The sequence below is a fragment of the Lupinus angustifolius genome, chromosome LG18 (genome assembly GCF_001865875.1).
Source record: "Lupinus angustifolius cultivar Tanjil chromosome LG18, LupAngTanjil_v1.0, whole genome shotgun sequence".
Classification (NCBI taxonomy): Eukaryota; Viridiplantae; Streptophyta; class Magnoliopsida; order Fabales; family Fabaceae; genus Lupinus; species Lupinus angustifolius.
The window spans coordinates 10,419,370-10,441,502 of NC_032026.1; the positions used below are offsets into that span (position 1 = coordinate 10,419,370).

General features: G+C 32.0%; 2 protein-coding genes across 2 annotated transcripts; both read left to right on the plus strand.

Annotated features, from left to right (window-relative positions):
- LOC109332536 lies at window positions 1,852-2,667 on the plus strand. Its single transcript, XM_019567519.1, has 2 exons — window positions 1,852-2,039; window positions 2,169-2,667. The coding sequence occupies exons 1-2, from the start codon at window positions 1,852-1,854 to the stop codon at window positions 2,665-2,667; spliced, it is 687 nt and encodes a 228-aa protein (XP_019423064.1).
- On the plus strand, window positions 2,704-4,764 carry LOC109332537. The gene is made up of 2 exons (XM_019567521.1): window positions 2,704-3,654; window positions 4,186-4,764. Exons 1-2 carry the CDS (start codon window positions 2,704-2,706, stop codon window positions 4,762-4,764), a joined length of 1,530 nt encoding a protein of 509 aa, XP_019423066.1.

The following is a 22,133-nucleotide window of genomic DNA, read 5'->3' on the forward strand; positions in this document are numbered from 1 at the left end:
AATTGAACGGATTTTATCGATTTAAAAACTCAATCCGGTTCTAAAATGGTTTTAAATCTGAATCAAACTGTTTAAAATTAATGGTTTGGTTTAAGAGTCAGTTTGAATATAGTGGTTTTTTTTGTTTTGGTTCACTTTAGTGTATGGTTTTGTTTGGTATATTAGGTTTTCCTAATAGCCTAAAGAGTGAGCATAAATCAGGTATATGTGAGTAAGACTCATCCCTTACCTTTTATTAGGAATGGGTCAATTTTTAGACTTAAACTTGTTTCTATCCAAAGAAATCAAACATGTACAAGTCTAATTACGATATAACCCGATTGATTCCTTCATGTAGGGTTAGGTTTACAAGAAAAGCTAGATTATGCTCACCCGTAAATATATCATTATTACCATGATTGAGATAAGATGTCAATTAATAAAAGGGTTTTGAGGTCATCAAAGAAATTTTCACTGTACTTATTTTCAATATATTCCTCATAGAATATCAATGAGATGGTAGTTGTCTTGTCAGAGTAGAGAATTGGTTTTGATGGGGTGCTCCGTGATAGCGAAGGAAACCACATGTCAGGTTTTACACTTTTATTAGCTTTGTGGGGAGAGATTATATCATGTTAAAGTTTTATTTTAAAATAATTTGAAAATGAGAGTAATAGGTTTTTTAGGCGAGTTGGATTATGCTCACTCGTAAAAAAAAATCAGTATTACCATGATTGAGATAAGATGTAAATTAATAAAAAGGTTTAGCCAATAAAGGTAATTTTCATTATACTTATTTCAATATATTCATAAAGACTATCAAATGGGATGATAGTTGTCTTGTCCATAGAGATTTGGTTTTGGTGGGGTACTCCACAATAGTGAAGGAAGATGTTGAGTTTTATATTTTTATAAGTTTGTAGGAAGATGTTGCATCATATTAAAGTTTCATTTCAAAACTAATTAAAAATGAATAAACAAGTTAACATGAGGTAAGTGATATTGGACTTTCTTTTCAACATGACCCTCTATTAACATGTTAATAAGGCGAAATGTTATATTTGATAAATAAGGCAAAATATTACGTGTGACTCATGACTAAATAGAATTTTTTGATACATGATTAGAAATTAGAATTTGGTTTAAGGTTCCATTTCAACATCCATATTGATTAGGAGAGATCTAACTCAATATATTTAAACAATTGTGGAGACAATTAAGTAGGTAAAAATATGATACTTACTTCGTGATGTTGTACACTTAACCTTTGTGGGAAACAAACAACATTGTGAACTTTTTGGCCAAGCAAGGAGCGAATGGTTTTGGTTAGTTGATTTGGAACTCAACTCTTGTGGACTATTATTTGCCGCTGCTTGCTGACTCCATGGGTGTTCTCAATACCCATTGAGTAGTTTCCTTACTTTTGTTTCGTTTGCTTTTACTTTGCATGTAACAAAAAGTTTAGGATTTTGCCACTGAAGACCATCCGGAGGTATTCTGAGTATTTGGAATAAAGATTCTTTTCTAGCTGAAGACATCATTTGTGGATCATACTTTGTTCTGGTTAAAGGTAAATGGGCTTCACATCATGCGCCCTCGTATATTATGAACGTCTATTGTGCTTGTGACTTGGCTGGAAAGCGAAAGTTTTGGGATGAAGCTAAGTCCACAAAGATGGGTCATCATGGCGATTTGTGGTGTTTAGTAGGTGACTTCAACTCAACTCTCCAACAAGATGAAAGAAAAGGAGTTGGTCTTCGTGTTAATAGAAGGGATTGTGAGGAATTTAATCAATTTATGCTTGATCTGGAGCTGTTTGATTTACCTCTATCTGGAAAGAAGTTTACTTAGTTTCACTCCAATGGAAAGACAATGAGCAGGATTGACAGGTTTCTTGTGAATGATGGATGGTTGGCTAAATGGGGCAGAATGGTTCAATTGGGTCTTCCGAGGACTTTTTTAGATCATTGTCCAATTATGCTCAAGATTGGTGTTTCAGATTGGGGTCCGACACCTTTTCGCACCAATAATTGTTGGCTTTCAGATCACCGTTTTGGGAAGTTAGTTGCTGATGAGTAGAATAATTTAGTTATCAGTGGAAGGGGTTCTTTTGTGTTTAAGGAGAAATTAAAGAAATTTAAAGTGGTCTTAAAGAGTTGGAACAAAGAACAGTTCGGTTTGCTGGATAGGCAAATTGAAGATAAGGTGGAAGCTATTAACTCTCTTGATGCTAAAGGTAGCACTTGTAGTTTATCGGAGGGAGATGTCATATCTAGACGATCGACTACTGCTGAATTGTGGCGTCTCTCATGCCAAAAGGACAATCTTTTGTTGCAAAAATCCAGACAAAGATGGATCCGTGAAGGTGATTCTAACTCTAAGTTCTTTCACTTATGCATCAATAAGAATCAGAGTTTCAAGAAGATCATAGGTTTGACTATTGATGGTGAGTGGATTGAAGATCCAGTCAGAATTAAATCTCACATTAGATCATTCTTTGAGGCAAAGTTTGATGAGAGCCATTGGGGTAGACCTTCTCTTGATGGTATCGATTTCAATTGTTTGTCTGAAGAGAATAATGTTTTCCTAACTGCTAAATTTAAGGTAGATGAGATCAAGGATGCAGTTTGGAGCTGCGATGGTGATAAAAGCCCTGGTCCTGATGGTTATAATTTTACTTTTTTTTAAAAGTACTGGGATTGCCTTAAGGATGATATAATCAGTATGGTGGAGGATTTCTATAGGTTTGGGAATTTTCCTAGAGGGTGCAATGCGTCATTTATCGTTATAATCCCGAAGAACAATTGTCCACATGGCCTTAATGAATACAAACCCATCTCCCTTATTGGTTGTATCCAAAAGATCGTTTCGAAGTTGCTTGCCACTAGACTTAAAAAGGTCATTCACTTGGTTATTTCTGAATGTCAATCTGCTTTCATCAAAGGTAGATTCATCATAGATGGGGTGGTGGTGACTAACGAGGTAATTGACCAAGCTAGGAAGAAGAAGAGAGGAGATTGCTTCATTCTTAAAGCGGATTTTGAAAAGGCGTATGACTCAGTGAACTGGGATTTTCTCCTTTATATGATGGAGAGGCTGAGTTTCTGTCTCAAATGGAGGGTGTGGAATAAAAACTTACTTCATTCTAACTCTGTATCTATCTTGGTGAATGTGAGTCCTACCAAAGAGTTTACTATGGCTCATGGACTAAGGCAAGGTGATCCTATATCATCTTTTCTTTTTCTAATAGTTGCTGAAGGTCTTAGTGGCATCATGCGAGCTACAGTTTTGAAGAACATTTATACTGGGCACAAGGTTGGTAAAGATGAGGTTTCTATTTCTCACCTGCAATATACGGATGACATCCTTCTTATTGGAGAGAATTCTGAGCATAACAGTATGATGCTTAAAAGTATTCTGAAATGCTTCGAGTTGGCGTCTGGGCTGAAAATTAACTTTCATAAAAGTTGTTTCATGGGTCTTAACTCGAGTCGTGATTTTGTTACGAAGGCGGTTGATAAATTGTATTGTGCTATTGGCTCTGTCCCCTTTAAGTTCTTGAGAATTCATGTTGGTACAAACCCTAAAAGGCTCTCTACTTGGTTTCCTATCATTGATTCATTCAAAAAGAAACTCTCTCTTTGGAAGCACAAGCTCATCTCCTTTGGCGGTAGGGTAACTCTTCTGAAATATGTATTATGTTCTCTACCAATCTGTCTCTTTTCATTCTTTAAAGCTCCAATTTCTGTTATTAATATGATTGACAAAATTCAAAGGCGTTTCCTTTGGGGAAAGGGTGACGAGAGAAAAGGGATACATTGGGTGAGGTGGGTGAAAGTTTGTAGGCCTAAAAGAAGAAGGTGGTCTTGGGCTGAAAAATTTATTCCTTTTTAACTTAGCTCTTTTAGGTAAATGGAGATGACATTTGTTATGTGAGGGGGAGTCTCTTTGGGTAAAAGTTTTAAAATCGAGATATGGGGATGAGTTTCTAAGTAGTGGAGGGGTGGTGAATTAGAGTGTTTGAAGAAGGGTTTTTCTTGGTGGAGAGAGTTAGGCAATCTCAGTCAGTCCAAGGAGGGAATAGGTTGTGGTTGGGTAAATGATGGTGTTCATAGATCTTTAGGGTGTGGCTCTTCTATTAAATTTTGGATTGATTTATGGGTGGGGAGAGATACCCTTAAAAATTTCTTTGCAAGATTATTTCAGGTGGCTTTAGAAAAAGAGGCAATTGTTGAATCCTTGGGTGCTTGGAGTAATGAGGTTTGGTCTTGGATCATACATTGGAGAAGGAACTTGTTCGTTTGGGAGGAAGAAGAATATGAAGGTCTCTTACAATTCCTACACAACTCTATGCCTAAACAACATACTGCTGATTCTTGGACTTGGATTCATGACATAAGTGGGCAATACTCGGTCAAGAGTGCTTACCAATCTTTGCATCATGTGGAAGGAAGTCAGGACCTTGTTTTCTTCAAGAGGCTTTGGGCTTCTAATGTTTCATTAAAGATGAAATGCTTAGTGTGGAGAATTGCTTTAGATGGGGTACCAACTAAAGTGAACCTTGTTCATAGAGGTGGATTATCTATGCAAGATCCCCTTATTTTTTCTCTTTGTGGTGAGTTGGAGGAAACTACTAGTCACTTGTTTTTTTCTTGTTCAATATCTTATCTTGTCTGGCAAAAGCTTTATTCTTGCTTTGGTCTTACATCTATTATTCATAATGATTTAATGTCTCTCTTTGCATCTCATGAAAACATGATATGGTTGGAGAAGAAGAAAAAATAGTTATGGGTGACTCTTTGGTTTGTCTCAATTTGGACTATTTGGCACATTAGGAACAAAGTTATCTTTGAGAACTTGAGGTTCCAAATAAGGAGATGGTGGAGCTTATTTTTCTGCATTTCTGGAACCTTATTATTGCACGCTTTCTTTTCTTCTCTTACTTTTATGTTGATTGGATGAGACATCCATCAACTTGTCTTTCTCTTTGTTAATTTCAGGGATTCAGTGGATATGAGGACCACTTGTTCTCCTAATATTTTATCTCTTGATTAATAAAGTTTTCATTGCTGATAAAAAAATGGAAATATTTAGTGTACTTATGTTCGGTTTATTCCTAGTAATTTTTTCATATGCTTCTAAATTTCTCTAGGATAGCCAGCTAGTGTTGTTTATTTTGGGCATTCTCCCCGTCTATTTAATTATATAAAAAAATGTTCCTCATGACAAGTATCAATTTCTCATTCATTTTCCCCCCTCTAAGACATGTCTGTATTTTTGTTATAGACTCTTACCCATTGTATCATGTGACACTTTGTTTAATTCATATGACCCTTCTTTTTCAATACAACACACCATATTCTATCTTTTGTTACTTGCCATTTGTAAGCTCATGGGGGGAATCCCACCCAAAAACTTTCATCATGTGCAATGCACCTCATCTCTTGTTGGAATTTGTTGAAAGAAGGATGTTTTGAAGTGAAATGAAAAAAACTCACTAGTCCAACTTTGCTTGGAGGAGGGAAGTTGAAAGGTTTTATAAGCCTTAAGTTGCAACCCAACATTATTTTTAATAAAATATTTATTTCTATTTATTAATTAATTTATTTAATTTTTTGGGCCTTTTGGGCTTGGACCGTATGTTGACCAAGTCAACACACACATGCAACAAGGAAAGAGCCGTTAGAGAAGATATCGACCATTATGATAGAACCGTTGGTAATAGAGTTGTTGGTGAAAGAGTCGTCAGAGAGCCGTTGGAGGCCTCAGGCTATAAATAGAGGCGTCATCCCTCATTATATTTTGCACCAAGTTGAAGGCGTTTACCTCTCAACTTCTCTTTCTCCCCCCTTATATATCGTTGACGCATTTCTGGCAACCTTCTCCCTCTTTCTTTCCGTGACACTTGAGAATTGACACAAGCAGCCAAAGTGGGAATTTCGAGAGACACTGATAGTCAGTATTGTAAAAAAAGAATTGGTGGTAGCCATACTGTGAGAATTCGAGAATTGAGACAGGTAACCATATTGTGGGTGTATTCGAGAGCGATTCTTACAATGCAGTAAGAAATCATATAACATATAACTGAGTTGTTTTATCTTGGAGACGGCGTGGTTGATAGTGTGCTTGCACATTTTGGGCAGTGCCATTAAATGTATTAAAGAGAGCGACCTTGTTGTGACTCAACCAATAAATATTATTTCGTGTCATTTATAATTGTTGTAAGTTATGGTAACAACAATTTTAATACGTTTCTACTACAATAGCGTTCATAGATAATATTACTGCACCGAACAACAATGACCTGAACAAGCCATTTCCGTTTGACAGGACAAATTTCAAACGTTGACAACATAAGATGAAATTTTTCCTCATTATGAGAAAGGTTGCCCACGTTCTGAAAATCGACATCCTAGTGATGTCGGATAAGGCTTTAAGAGAGAGAGATTGATATTTGAAGATGGTGTAATGTCTCACTTATCGCAAGCATCACAGTTATGCCACCAAATCCAACCAGCACATGGTTGTGAAAACCCCAGGTGGGAAACTCGTTTACCAAACCACTAAGAAGAGGGCTAGTGGTCCCAAATGTCATGTTACTGGAAAGAGAATCCAGTATGTCTTTTCTTCTCATTTCACATTTTTTGGGAATTTAATTTCACATAATTTGTTTATGATGATTATGTATTCTTTTATATTAATGCAATTTTTAGCTGTCTGTTGGTGCATTTTTTTAATATGTTTAGATTATATACCCAGATCCATTCCTGGTTCTTATAAAACTCAAATGTGGGTTAAAATAATAATATTATTTTTTCCAATAGAGGTTTTAGTGATTCATTAGTTCCTGTTAATGTTTATTTGAGGTTGTTAAGGACTAAGTTGAGATATTTTGCTTCTTAAGGATTATTTTGATGATCTCTTAATTTTGATTTGTTTCAAAAGTTTCAATTTGCCACTTTTTTATTATTTACTATAAATAAGACTTTCTATGTAATGTTCATATGAGAGAAAGAAGGAACTTTGGTGCATCTAGGAAAAGATGAATTCCTTCACTTAATTTATTTGTTATGATTATTGTGTAAATTGAAAGAAATGTCCAGACTTCTTATTTTACTAATTGTCGCTCTATGTTTCATGCTGTGTGAATTGATAACTTATGTTATTTTAATTCAAGTAGAGTTGTGATTATATTGGGATGATGGTCATAAACTATTGTTATTGTCAAGAGTTGTGTTTGAGTTCTTCATGTTGCACTCTTACACTATTAAATGCATTGTTTATGTTTCTAAATTTGTTAAATTAGTTGATAGGATGAAAGATTCAACTAAGTTGTTGATTTAGCAACTAGAGTTTGTCTCTGTTCAAAGTATTCGTTAGATACTTTTAGGCTAAGCACGCAACAATGAAGTGATCATCTCATTTTTGTGTGGAATGAAATGATATTAAAATTCTGTAAATAAGTTATAATTATGTATATGTAAGAATAAAATTTGACAAGCTCCTATTAGGCTATATTATATTTGTTTTTCTACTTTCTTTTAGTTACTAATACTTTGGTTAATAAACCAATATTGTATATTCGTCCGAACATGTTTAATGATTTTTATAAATTAAATGACACTATTCATGAAAAAGCTACACCATATTCTCCTGAAATAAATGGTAAAGCTGAAAGAAAGAATATAATTTTAACTGAATTAGTTGTAACTATTTTGTTAAGTTCTGGTGTAGCACTCTCTTAGTGGGGTGAAATTTTATTAACTGTATACTATGTGCTAAATAGAGTCCCCCAGGCTAAAAGTAAAATTTTCCCATATGAAATGATTGAGAATAGACCCCAATAGAGTTCTCAAACTTGTCTTATTTGAGAACTTGGGGTTGTCTGGCCTATGTCCGAATACTAGACCCCAATAGAGTTAAACTCGCAAGTAGAGCCTATGATTGTGTGTTCATTGGGTATGATATAAACAACAAGGCGTACATGTTTTATGACATTAACACAAAAGTGATCATTGAATCTAACGATGCAAACTTCAATGAAATGAAATTGCCTTTTAAATTGAGGAATAGTGGGGGCACAACAACTAGTAACATACCTGTAATTAGCAATAATGATAATAATGATGAGTTAGAAATAGAACCTAGAAGAAGTAAGAGAACAAGGACTGCTAAAGAGTATGAACCTGATTATATGGTCTATATATTGGAAGAAGATCCATCAACTCTCCAAGAAGATTTGACTTCTTTGGATGTTTGTTTGTGTCTAGAGGCCATAAATGATGAAATGAATTCTCTAGAGTCTAACAAGACCTGACATTTAAATCACTTGCCTCCTGGTTGTAAACCTATTGGTTGTGAGTGGATATTAAAAAAGAAACTGAAAGCTGATGGCACAATGGATAAATACAAGACTCACCTTGTAGCTAAGGGTTTCAGGAAAAGGGAGAATATAGAGTTCTTGACACCTTTTCACATGTTACTATAGTAACATCCATTAGAGTACTAATTTCGCTCGTTGCGATACATAATTTATTAGTATATCAAATGGATATTAAGATTTCTTTCTTAAATGATGATTTGGAAGAAGAAATCTATATTGAACAACTTGAAGGTTTTGTAATACATGAGCAAGAAAATAAGGTTTGCAAGTTAGATAAGTCGTTGTATGGTCTTAAGCAAACATCTAAGCAGTGACATGAAAAGTTTAACGACTTAATGATCTCAAATGAGTTTAAGGTGAATGAAAGTGACAAATGCATTTATTACAAATCAGAAAATAACATTTGCACTATCATATGTCTCTATGTAGACGTTCTACTCATACTTGGTTCCAACATTCATGTTGTGAATAATGTAAAATCATTGTTGTGTAACAACTTTGATATGAAAGACCTTGGAGAGACAAATGTAATCCTTGGTATAAAAATTACTATGTGAAAAGAAGGAATTTCTTTGGATCAATCTCACTATGTGGAAAAGATTTAAAGAAAAATAAATACTTTGACTGTACACCTGCTAGCACATCATATGATCTAAGTGTAAAACTTTTTAAGAACATTGGTGAAGGTGTAAGACAAGCTGAGTATGCTAGCATCATTGGTAGCCTTCGGTATGCTAGGGATGGAAAAAAATTTGACCCATGGGTACCTGTGGAAATACCCGCAATAATAGCTTATGGGCGGGAGCGGGTTTTGTGATACCCGCCTCGAGGGTACCCGCAAATTTATATATTTAGTTTTTAGTTAAATTTATATATATTTATTATTATTTTAAGATTATATATCACATACTTTATTATTATTTCATAATAAATTACACATATTTGACTATAATCATAAATGTTTTCATATAAATATCATATTATTCATGTAACAATTATTTTTACATATTGATTATTACAAATTATATAAATATATAATTAAAATTAAAAACTCGTTTGGTACCTGCAAATACCCGCTACCCGCACGGGTACCCACAAATATTGCGGGTTTGTGCACGAGAAAGCACTACTTGCGCCCGCCCGCGCCTGTTGCCATCCCTAGGTAGGCCATTGATTGCACTATACCCGCCATTGCCTATGTTGTGGGATTGTTATGCAGGTTTACTAGTAGACCTAGTATGGAGCATTGACATGCTATAGAAAGGGTAATAAGATACCTTAAGAAAACAATGAACCTTGGATTAAATTACCAAATGTTTCCAATTGTCCTAGAAATATTCAGCGATGCTGATGGGAACACTCTTTTAGATGATTCTAAAGCAACTAGTGGCTATATATTTAGCATAACTAGTGGGGCTGTTTCTTGGAAGTCAAAAAACAGACTATTTTGGCTCAATCCACTATGAAAACTAAGATGACAGCACTAGCAACAGCTAGTGAAAAAGCAAGTTGGATGAGAGGCTTACTTTCAGAGATTCCCCTATGGGAAAAACTGATTACAGTTGTGTTGATCCATTATAATTGTATCGCAACTATTACAAAAATTGAGAACCACTTTTATAATGGTAGGAAAAGACAATTTCGTTGTAAATACAACACTATTAGAGAGTTACTCTCTACTGGAGCTGTTATAGTGGATTATTACGCATTGAGAATAACTTAGCAGATCCGTTGATGAAATGAGTAGCTATAGAGAAATTCTATAATACTTCTCATAGTATGGGACTATTGCCCGTAGAACGAGGATCATTCATGATGGTAAACCGACTTAACTGATTGAAGATCCCAAGAAATAAGTTCAGTGAGTAATAAGAAGTCATGAAGTGATATGAGAATAAACATGTTATAAAATTATGAGAAGCATGATTCTTGCAACATATGTAAGGATGAGTTAAACTCTTAATGAGATCTATACTCTAATTGGAGTGAAGTACATAGACTACATGAATATTCTTGATAGACTCACCTATGTGAATGTAGAAGTGGGGACCGCTTCCTATGAAAGTTTGAGGCATAAACTTCTAGAGCGTTCACTATACTGGGATAGACATGCATGGCCTTTAACGCACAAGCTTTACATAATACACATTTGAAAATGTTGTGTATGGTTTGATGTTGGAGATAGAGTTCAAGACTACGAGTCACTCTAGTAAAATCTGGATCTTATTCACTATGCAAAGGTTCAAGTCATATGACATCTTTGTTAATGCACAATCTTATTGAGACCAAAAAAATTCCCGAAAATCGTTTTTTAATTTCAAGTGGGGGATTGTGGAATTTGTAGAAAGAAAGATGTTTTGAAGTGAAATGAAAAAAAATCACTAGTCCCACTTGGCTTGGAGGAGGAAAGTTAAAAGGCTTTATAAGCCTTAAGTAGCGGCCAAACATTCTTTTTAATGAAATATTTATTTAATTTTTTGGGGCATTTTCGGCTTGGACGTGTGTTGACTAAGTCAACACACACATGCAACAACGAAAGAGCCATTAAAGAGCCGTTGGAGGAGAATCGACCATTATAATAGAGTCGTTGGTGATAGAGTCGTTGGTAATAGAGTTGTTGGTGAAAGGGTCATTGGAGGCCTCAAACTATAAATAGATGTCTCATTCTGTCTTTATAATTTGCACCAAGTTGAAGGTGTTTACCTCTCAACTTCTCTTTCCCCCTTATATTCCGCCGACGCATTTCCGACAACCTTCTCTCTCTTTCTTTTCGTGATACTTGAGAATTGGCACAAACAACCAAAGTGTGAATTTCGAGAATTGACACTACTGATGGTCAATATTGTGGAAAACATATTTCGAGAATTGACACTTTTCCAACCCAAACATATTTCATTTTCTAGAGTTTCTCATTTTAAAAAAAAATTATTAAAAAATCTTTCATACATTTCAAATTATTTTAAAACTATTTAGCATGTATTATAACTACTTTTCTATTCTATCTATTACCTATATATATAAAATTAATCCAAATTATTTGTAATATGTATTTATTAGTTTTCTAGATAATAACAAATTTGTATTACGTCTTTAATAGTAAAATTGTATTTATAAGTTTACTCTTTCAATACAATTATTCATTTATTTTTAATAATTGAATGTAATTATTTGTGAATGAAATTATCATTTATTAGTTTATTTTCTAAAAATCAAATGTTTCATTTTTCAATCCATTTATTTATTTTTATTCCCACAAAACTATCTTTCAATAAATTTTTCATCTCACAAGTAGTATTTGTCTTATCTTTGTATTCTTGTTAATATGTTTATTCATTCATTTAAAGTTCAAATCCCCTCCTACAATTTTAGATTTTTTTTTTCATTGTTTACATTGTAGTGTTTAAGAAGATCAATGATCTTTTTGTGTTTTAAATTTTTAACGCTCCACTTATTTTATATCCTTAATGTTTGTTGTGCTACTATTATTACATGGATTTTGATTCAATAGGAAGTTTCACAATATTATTGTAATTTATTTTACTTATGTATTTGAGCGGGTTTGAATCATGTTAATGCAAAAGTAAGATGTATGTTATTAACGATGTGAATGCACATGGTAACATGTATGTTCTTAACCATACTAATGCCCGGGTAACATATTTATTCTTAACCATGCAAAAAAACTTTTTTTGTCATGTACGTATGGACGAGTAACTTACTAGTTGAATGTAAAAAATGATTTCACCATGGCAATGAAATTTATAGGGGTATAAAGGTTCTATTTGATTCGGTTTTTGGTACAATTTAGTGATCAAACTGAACAGAAAGATATGGTTTGATTAATCTTAATTAATCGCAAATTTTATTGCAGGAACCGAACTTCTTATGAATGGTTTAGTTCAGTTCGGTTCCACAATTTTCCTGATTTTTTTTAAAATTCTTCACCAACTGAAAGTTCTAAATGTATTACAAGAGACATTGTTTATCCATAAAATAAAAACACTAATAATATTATTTTCAGAAAATATAAATAATAAATAAATGAATAAAAAAATTGAAACTCATAATTACTTGTTAGTAATATATATAACAATTATTTAATTTAGGAAGGAAAAAGAAAACGAATGATCGCATATATAATAGTACAATCCACAATTAATATTATATATCTATTAGTAACATATATGACAATACATTTTACAATTAGTAACATACATAACAATTTAATAATATATATATAAATTAATAACATATATAACATTACAATTCAAAATCAGTAACATATATAACAATACATGTATCATGAAAGTTAAAAGATATGTTCCAAATCATCAAGACACTAGGAAAGTAGCATATATATATATAACAATTTAGTATATAATATAATATATAACACAAACATAATAACAATTTAGTAACATATATAACACTAACACTACAATTCACACAAAATTGATAATTTAAGCCATAAAATTAGTTGAAGAATTCAAGCAACAATATAACATCATTTCTATCTATTTCTTTAATATGCGGTTCAGTTCTAACAATTCCAAAATTTCAAAAACCATAAACCGAACCGAATATGATTGGTTCCTTAAAAATAACTAAATCAAACCCGACCATATTTTATGGTTTGGTTTGGTTGAGTTCTACCAATTTTGCGGTTTAAACTGGAACTGCTTACACCCCTAGAAATTGGGTTGGGATGTTATCCAGTACTCGTATGGAAGAGGTAAAATTGAGTTTTATAATTTATAACTTTTTATTTAAAAATAGTTTAAAGATATATGTCAACATCTTCACACAATATTGAATCCTCTAGTATGAGAATTGATTGATAAGTATGCATTGTATTTAACTTACATTTTAGGACATAATTAGGACTTTAGGATTGTTTTTAGTTTTTATTTCTCTTTGTTCGGGTTGAGCGGGTGTTTTTAGCTATGTTGTGCAGTTTGGATGGATTAAAGCAAAAAAAGAGTAGAGATTGGGTGCAAGAAGATTGAATTCAGTGTTGAGGCTATGCAAAGAACAATTGAAGGACCAAAAGAAGTCATAGATGTTATATTATATTCCTATATTTTAGATTTGTTTTGTTGGGCTTTATTTTGTAATTAGGATAAATAAGAGTTCTCCCTCAAGGATTTCACACTTTTTTTTACATTACAATTCTCTAATTTAGAATTTGGGATTCTCTTCTATATCATGGGTGACTAATTCCCTTTGTTTCTAGGAATGGGGCTATGCCCTTTTACATTCAATAAATATTTGTTCTTACTTCTATTTCATTGAGTGTTGTGATTTGAATCATTAAAATGTGTTTTATTCGTGCGAGTTGTATGACCAACAAATTACACATCTTAGATACATTGGGGAAGGACCAAGAGGTGAACCCAACTATCCGACCATTCAGTTATTCAAACTAGAATCCTAATTCGCGAGAGTAGTATTAGGATTCTCGGGGGTTTCTGGAATTCACATTGGGTTGCTACGAAGCGATTGGATAGAAATATCGAAGTAAATGATTTGATCAATAATTGTACCACGAGAGTAAGTGCGACTTCAATTTAGTACATGTGCCGGATCTCGAGAGAGGATGATACATATCAAAGAGCAATTCACCCTCACAACTTAAAGTTCATGAAAAGGAGCAAAACAAAGATTTGCGAGTATAAAGGCGGTAACCCTTATCCTGGGAACTCTTCCTAAATTAGATTTCAATCCCTTTTGATTATTTTCATAATTATTCTTGGCAATTGTTCTGAATTCAATTTTATTCCTTATTTGAGTTAAATATAAATTAATTGTTATAATTAAAGGAGTTTTTCAGTCCTCGTGGGATCGATATTTTATTACTTGACGATATAATTGTGCACTTGCAGTTTGCCTTATCATTGATCATCTTCCAATGGAATTCCATTGAATATAAATGAGTTGCAATGACAATGGATAAGAAGCACATTAATAATAGTCTAGTATTTTTTATGAAATAAAGTTGTATAATTTTTTATAACTTTTTGAAAAATAAAATAAAACAATGTGATTAAACTATTCTTAGCTAAAATAATAAAATTTTAAAGGGTTTAATTATGATACTATAAACAAAATTGTGCACTATCTCAATACATGATTTTCCTGTACTTTTTATAAGATTAATAGTAAAAAGTTTCAGTCTTCCTAATATATCATCACTTAATAAACAATGTACCAATGTTTGAATTTCGAATTATGACTTTATATTATTACATAAGAGTGCATGTCAATCCTTTTTCTTATTTTTTGTAATGTGTCTATATATTATAAATGTTAAATATATTAAGTTGTGATAAATATTGTAATTTGCGGCTGAATATATTCTATTGATGTAGTTGTTCAATCTTATTTTTAAGAATTGAACATTCAAATAATTGAATCACTCGTAATTGTATTTGTAGGTGAAGTATATAATTAAGGCATGATCGTTTAAATAAATTTATTGTGTTTAAAATCTAATATGTAAGATCATCCTAACTTTCTAAAACCATGAACCAAGATGAACATAAATGATTCCTTAAAAAAAACCTACCGAACCGTGAAACCAAACTGAACCATATTTTGTGATTTTGTTCGGTTCGATTTCACCAGTTTCACTGTTTAAATTGTCACCACTTTCACCCCTTATTTTTAGGTTAAATTGAAGTTTTTGTCATTATATTTTCCTTTAATTTCTACATTTTTTTAATGTGGTTACAATAGCCATGAAATTAGTTTTGAAGATTTTAAATCGGTAAGGAAGTCCCAATAGGTCCTCGAACCAATATGTTTTTAAATTAAAAAAAACTTGGGAAACAAGGAAACTGATGTTCACTTAAAAAATAGCAATTCAGGTTAGTTGTAATCTACTATCTATATAAGAAAAGAAAGGGCTATTGAAATTACTAAATTAGATACTCTATATTTGTGGCAAGTGTATAAAGAAAAGGTTATTTTTGTCAATTTGAAGGGATGCTGGAATTACTAAAATAAACACTCTTCATTTGTGGTAGGTATGCAAAAGGAGGCTATTATTGTCAAATAAATTAAGAATATCAAAATATCATATAAGCCTATTATCCTTTGTTTTACTACTTTCAATGGAACATTCTCCACTTCTTCACATTCTCTCTAATCAAACTACACACTGTTTCTCACATTTTCAAATTTTATTCAACAAATCTACCATTTTCAACTGTCAAACCCACTCAAAGGTATGATTTTATACTCTTTTAATGTTAGGTATCAGTGGAAGAATACACCTAGAAGGGGGGTTGAATAGGTGTGGCGGAGCTCAAGTTCCACTTTTTGGTTTTTACACACTTGCTGAAAAATGTCCAGTTAATCGATTAACCAGTGGGCTTAATCGATTAAATCAAAACAGAAACAGAATGATCAGATCAGAAACTTGCACAATTATTAACCAACACACAAGCAGATATACAACAGATATTTTTATGCAATATTAACAAGGACATAGCAAGGTATAAGCATGCAAAATATCAGCTTGAAACTCGAATTAAAACATCTTGAAATGTAAAAGAGAAAAGGGTAGAAAAGATTGCGCAAAGATTTTATCCTGGTTCGTTTTGCTGTCCACTGTAAAACTACACCCAGTCCTCCCCTCTGATCTGGGAGATCATAATGTACGTTACATACACGCTTCCAATTACAAGACTCGAACGATCCTTTCTTAGAACCCAAAGAATTTCATCACCCTTGGTTTGACCTTTCCCAAAACTGCCTCCTAAGAAAACCTTTCTTACTTCGATTCGGCTCCAGCCAAGGTATCGCTCTTTATCCCAAGACCTCCAAGTCTTTGTGAAGAACGCCTTACTTAACCGCAGCTAGGATTTTCCCAATGCTTGAATAACAATGCTTTGAGTTATGAATGAGTACTTAATACTTGGATATTACAATAAAGATCAAAGACTAAAACCTAAGCAAGAACTCACAAGACTTCCTAGTCTAATATGAATGTACATGCATGAGGTTTATGAAATTATGCAATCATAAAAAAAAACTATTTCTTTTTCTTTCGAAGAAACACAAGAATGATGCAAGAAAGCTTTTCAAAGAACATGCAAGCTGAATATGAAACTTAAAGCCTTAGCATAATATAGTCTTTCTCCTAATGCAACACTCTCTAATAGTTTCTAACAATGATGATCAATTCTCTTTTCTCTGTGTTTTTCACTCTTAGCCATTTCTGCAATTTGCTAGAATTTATACAAAATAGATTTTGCCTCTAAAAACGATTTTTTCAGTTATGCATTTGAAACAGCAGAAAACAGACACGTTAATCGATTAAGCCATGGGGTTAACCGATTAACCAATGTAACATGATTAAAACAGAAAACAGTTGAGTTAATCGATTAAGTCACCACGTTAATCGATTAACCAACATATTAAAACACATGATTCAAAAGGCAAACTACTCATATGTTATGCTTAACTCCTATACATGTTTTAGTAATTATATTATGCCTAATATGCACATATAACATGTATGATTAATGCATGAACATATAATTAACTATATGATATGTCTCATGGATGTGAGATGACAATTAAAATGGCTTGAGAGACTTGCACCTAGGTTCACCTCACCTATACTCACTTACTAAGGCACACATCCTAGACTACTTAGAATAATGCCTCTATTTATATATCATAGTCTAGATATGACCAATGAGCTCTAGGCATGTTGATTGTTGAGTTATCTTCAAACTTTAATAAAACCTTGTCTTCATCGTAACATAGGCAAAGCATTGCTAGTGCTATCCTTGACACTTTGCACTTTCAATTAATTTTTTCTTTGTTGATAGATATAATTTATATTATTTCTCACCTTTTCAAATTTAGTTCATTAAATCTATCATCTTCAACTCTCAAACCAACTCATAAGTATGGTTTTATTTTTATACTCTTAATTTTTTCTCTGTTATTAGGTATAATTTCTTCATCATATACTTTTTTGCATGATAATTGTTTTTTGCCTAATATTTTTTGTCAATTTGAATGGTTGCCAAAATTAATAAAATAATCACTTTTCATTTGTGTTAGGTATGCAAAAAGAATTTATTATTGTCAAATAAAACAAAAATTCCAAATATCATATATGTCCATTATCCTTTGTTTTACTAGATTCAGATAATGATTTTTTTTAATTGCAGACTAAAAAAGATGATGTTTTGAATGAGTTGAGACAACATATCGATTAATGTTAAATTATTTGTTCTATAAACCCATACAATACGATAAAAAAAGGATTCATGAATGCACACTATAATGTAATTCACTTTGGTATTTCATCGAATAGAATGTAAGCAAAGATAGGTGAAGAAGAAAACCATGATAACAATATTTAAGCATGAAACTTAAGAGAAGATGAGCGAGTTATAATCTTAAGTGCATACCTTACATTTCTAAATACCATCCAAATTATGGAGGGAACTTATGTTGATGTCACATTCTCTACACACCATCCATATTGTCTATAAATGTAAAATTGCATTATATCCACGTTCTACCTGCAAAATAGAAAATGAGAAATGATAAAGTATCATGAGAAAATAAGAATGTGAAAGGGGGAAGTAGTGAGTAGTCATGTTGACTTTATAATTTATTATAGAAGAATGTGAAAGGCTAAAAAGTAATGAATGAGAAACTCATGCCCCCAGGTAGTTAAAAAGTAAAAATAGGAGAGGGGGTGAAGAACTGCAACAGTTTAGAAAAGTAACCGTGAATTTATAATAATAGAATAAGAAGTTTATAGAAACATAAAGTTAGAAATTATAAAGGGTAAAATATACAACAAAAATTACTCCATGATAGTTATTTTAAGTATTTGCTTTATATATTAGTATAGATTCTTGAAATATAACATAAATAGAATAGTAAAGATAACATTAAGAATATTAAAAATTGTAACAACTTTTGAATATATATTAGTTACTAGCATAATTTATTAATCATTATATGATACTGATAATTTCATTCTGAAATAATATAATGGATGAGAATTTGTGGAATATTTAATTACTACTATTATATTCTTTTTTAAATGATTACAATGGTAGATATATTGACCGAAAAATATAAGTATTTTTTATTAGGAATATATAAAAATATCGAATCAATTATGAGAATCTTTAATTAATTTAATCAATACTACTGCAAAAAAAATACGTCAAATTATATCCTAATGTATTTTTTCAAAGAACTTAGAAACATTATCCCATCCTAATAGCTCATGAACTCCTTTAGTATAACAAAATAAGATATAGTATTAAAATTAATACTCAAAGATTTGAAATATTATTAGTAAATTTCAAACTACAAATTAATACAAGTACACATAAGATCAATTATAAAATAAAAAATTTGTATGTAAATCCAATAGTATAAAACATAATGAGCCACAATCTAAAATTAATATAATAATAGTCTTATTTTTATTAGACTTAATGAAAAACAGTATGTCTTTGATTTGATTTTATAGTGATCATGTAACTGATTCTTCTACCTCTATTTTATTAAAAACAATCATAAGATATACAAATTTGTATGCATTATAACGCATATTTGATTTATATTTTGTTTGAATTAACTTTTATTATTTGATTTTAGGAAACCCTCATTATGGATATATTTTATTTAAGGTTTAGTGATTGATTCTAATATTTCAATGTTACTATTACAATACTAAAATAGTAATAATATGAAATATAAAATAAACAAAATATTAAAGATAACAAATTAAGAAATTTAACAATCTTAACAATTTATATTAAACTGAAATTATTAATATTATTAGGAGGTCAAGTTTGGGCGTAATCATAAAAACATGTTTGTTACTTGCAGTCATTGCACGAGAGACATGTGGTTATTTGATTCTTAAAATATAACATAAATAAAATATTAAAGATACTAGATTAAGAAGATCAAAAGATAGTGATGATTTCATCCTTAATTAATATAACGTATGAGAATTTATGGAATATTTATATGGTTATTTATATGATTATTTTTTTACTATCTCTAAATGTTTAAAACTAATTAATTTTTTTCAACCGGTTAATGACAAAATCATGCCCATTTGACATGATAAAAGATTTAAATGACTCTAAGCAACTATGGAAGATTGTTGTTAGAATTTTTGTAATCCCCCAAAAATTACTACAAAAATTTTGCTCAAAAAATGAGTATTTTTTTTATTTTTTATAATGATGTCATATAAAATGTATTTCATTATATTCGTTTCTTTTTTGGAACATCGCTTTAAGTAACATACAATGTGGAAAATAAAAAACATCATTACCTAAAGGTAATAAAAATATAACTCAATATAACTTTGAATCATACTTCATTTAATAACGGAAAATATTTGTACGAAATACAAGACGGAAGATATATTCGCCCAAACTGAAATTACACAAAAGGCTGAGACATCCAGCACATCAAAAAGTACCCTATACAGATCTAAGTCGCAAGGCCTTGTGTAGGTGTATCGATCTCCATCAATCCTCCATACCCCCTCCTAGGACATCGAGAAGTGGTAACTCTGAATCCTAGTAGAACAATCCATCTGAACAAATGGTGATCCAAAGACAAACATAAAGAAGAAGGAGTAGGACATCTAATGAATATTACTCATTGACAGCATGGAATTACACGGAATATCACATCCAGAAAGACACGATAATAAACACAATATATACATAACATATAAAAATGCACAATGATGAATGATGTTATCATCTCATATTATGAGGATCAAAGTCCAAATCTCAATGTATGAATGTTATGCTTGTTTCATCCATCCTTTACCTAATATCCTCCCAATATACTATTCGGAAATAACCAAGAGTACAGGTCCCATAACAAGCCGATTTGAACGCACCAAAATTTTTCCTCGCAAGGATATATGATCGATCTGTTCCGAAGAACTGTCCATTTCAAGACGGCGTCGTATCAAACACTTTCTGGGTATCCCTCTTATTGATCCTGATTGCAAAGAGGGGTTGTCAGAGAGCGTCTAGTTTTCACTGTGAGAACTGTCCGATCCAACAAAATACCTCATCCAGGAATACAAGGGACTCGTCTCACCTAGACTCACCCTCAAGACTTTGTTGACGAACCACTGTCATCATCGTCCCTCTCAACTGTTATGTATCAGTGGCCTAGGAACACCTAGAAGGGGGGGTTGAATAGGTGTAGCAGTTATCGATCACCGCTTCTTGAACCAAAACCCAACTGCTCGAAATAGCCTAGTTAATCGATTAACAGCAAGCTTTAATCGATTAACTATTGCACAAAACAAAATGATCAGACAGGCAATTTGCACAGTAATTAAAACAAAATTGAACAGATATAATAGAGATATTTTTATGCACAATTATTAAGCATATGGAAGTAAACAAATAACCAGAATTTCAATTACAGATTCAATTTATAATAGCAAGAAACTTAAAGAAGATAAAAAGATAAAGAACAATGCACAAAGAATTTTTATCCTGGTTCGTTTGCGATCCACTGCAAACTACACCCAGGCCTCCCCTTTTGGTTCAGGGAGATTTTCTTTCTTCACAATATTGAAATATGGATACAAACACCAATCCAATTACAAGCACATAGGACGTTCCTTTCTTGAAATCTAGGACCTCTAAATCCTTGGTTTGACTCTACCTTTCGCCTGAGAAAACCTTTCTCGTGAAACAGCCCCAACCAAGATTCTTATCCTCAAATCAAGACCTCCTAGCCTTGGTGAAGAGCCTCAATCTCTATGGTGATCTCACAGTAAGAGACAAATCCATGAATACACAAAAACACGTTAAACAACAAGGTTTACTTAAGCACAATAATGCTTGGAATATAACATGAAAAAGACTCAAATGTTAACCCTTTTACTAACCACTTAAGCCATCAAGATTCAAATGAGTTAATCAAATGCAGTATACAGATAATTTTTCTCTAATAATATCTAATGCATGAGCATGTGAGCAAGATAAGAATGGATACAGAATTATGCAAAAACAGTAAGCATATAATAGCAATCAAAACAACATAATTTCTCTCTTCTCACGCATGCAATCTCTCTTGCAAAAATCAGTAAAACAAGTATGCAAATTGCTCTCTAAATAGTCCTATATAATAGAATGCAATGTTATGGTTCTCTGAATGTTGCCTCCTATTTATAGCATAGAAAATGGGCGGTTACATTCGTTGCAAAACAGTTAAACCCGATTTCAGTTATAACAAATAACAAACTAGTTAATCGATTAAGACCTCTCGTTAATCGATTAAAGAAATAACAGAATGACACAGAATATAGTTCAAACAGAAAACACACATTTAATAGAAAAGTAGTTGCGTTAATCGATTAAGTTACCACGTTAATCGATTAACTGGAACATTTATGCATATGTTTTAAAAAGTAAACTTCTCATATGTTATACACAATATATATACATGTTCTACTAATTATCTTATGTCTAATATGCACATATAACATGTATGATAGATGCATGAATATACAATAAACTAGATGATATGCCACATGGATATGATATGACAATTAAGATGGCTTAAGAGACTAGCACCTAGGTTCACCTAACCTATACTCACTTACTACGACACACATCCCAGACTACTTAGATTATAAACTCAAATTACGTCCTAGTCTAGATATGACCAAATGAGCAAAAGGCATGTTGATTGTTGAGCCATCTTCAAGCTTTGATAGAACATTATCTTC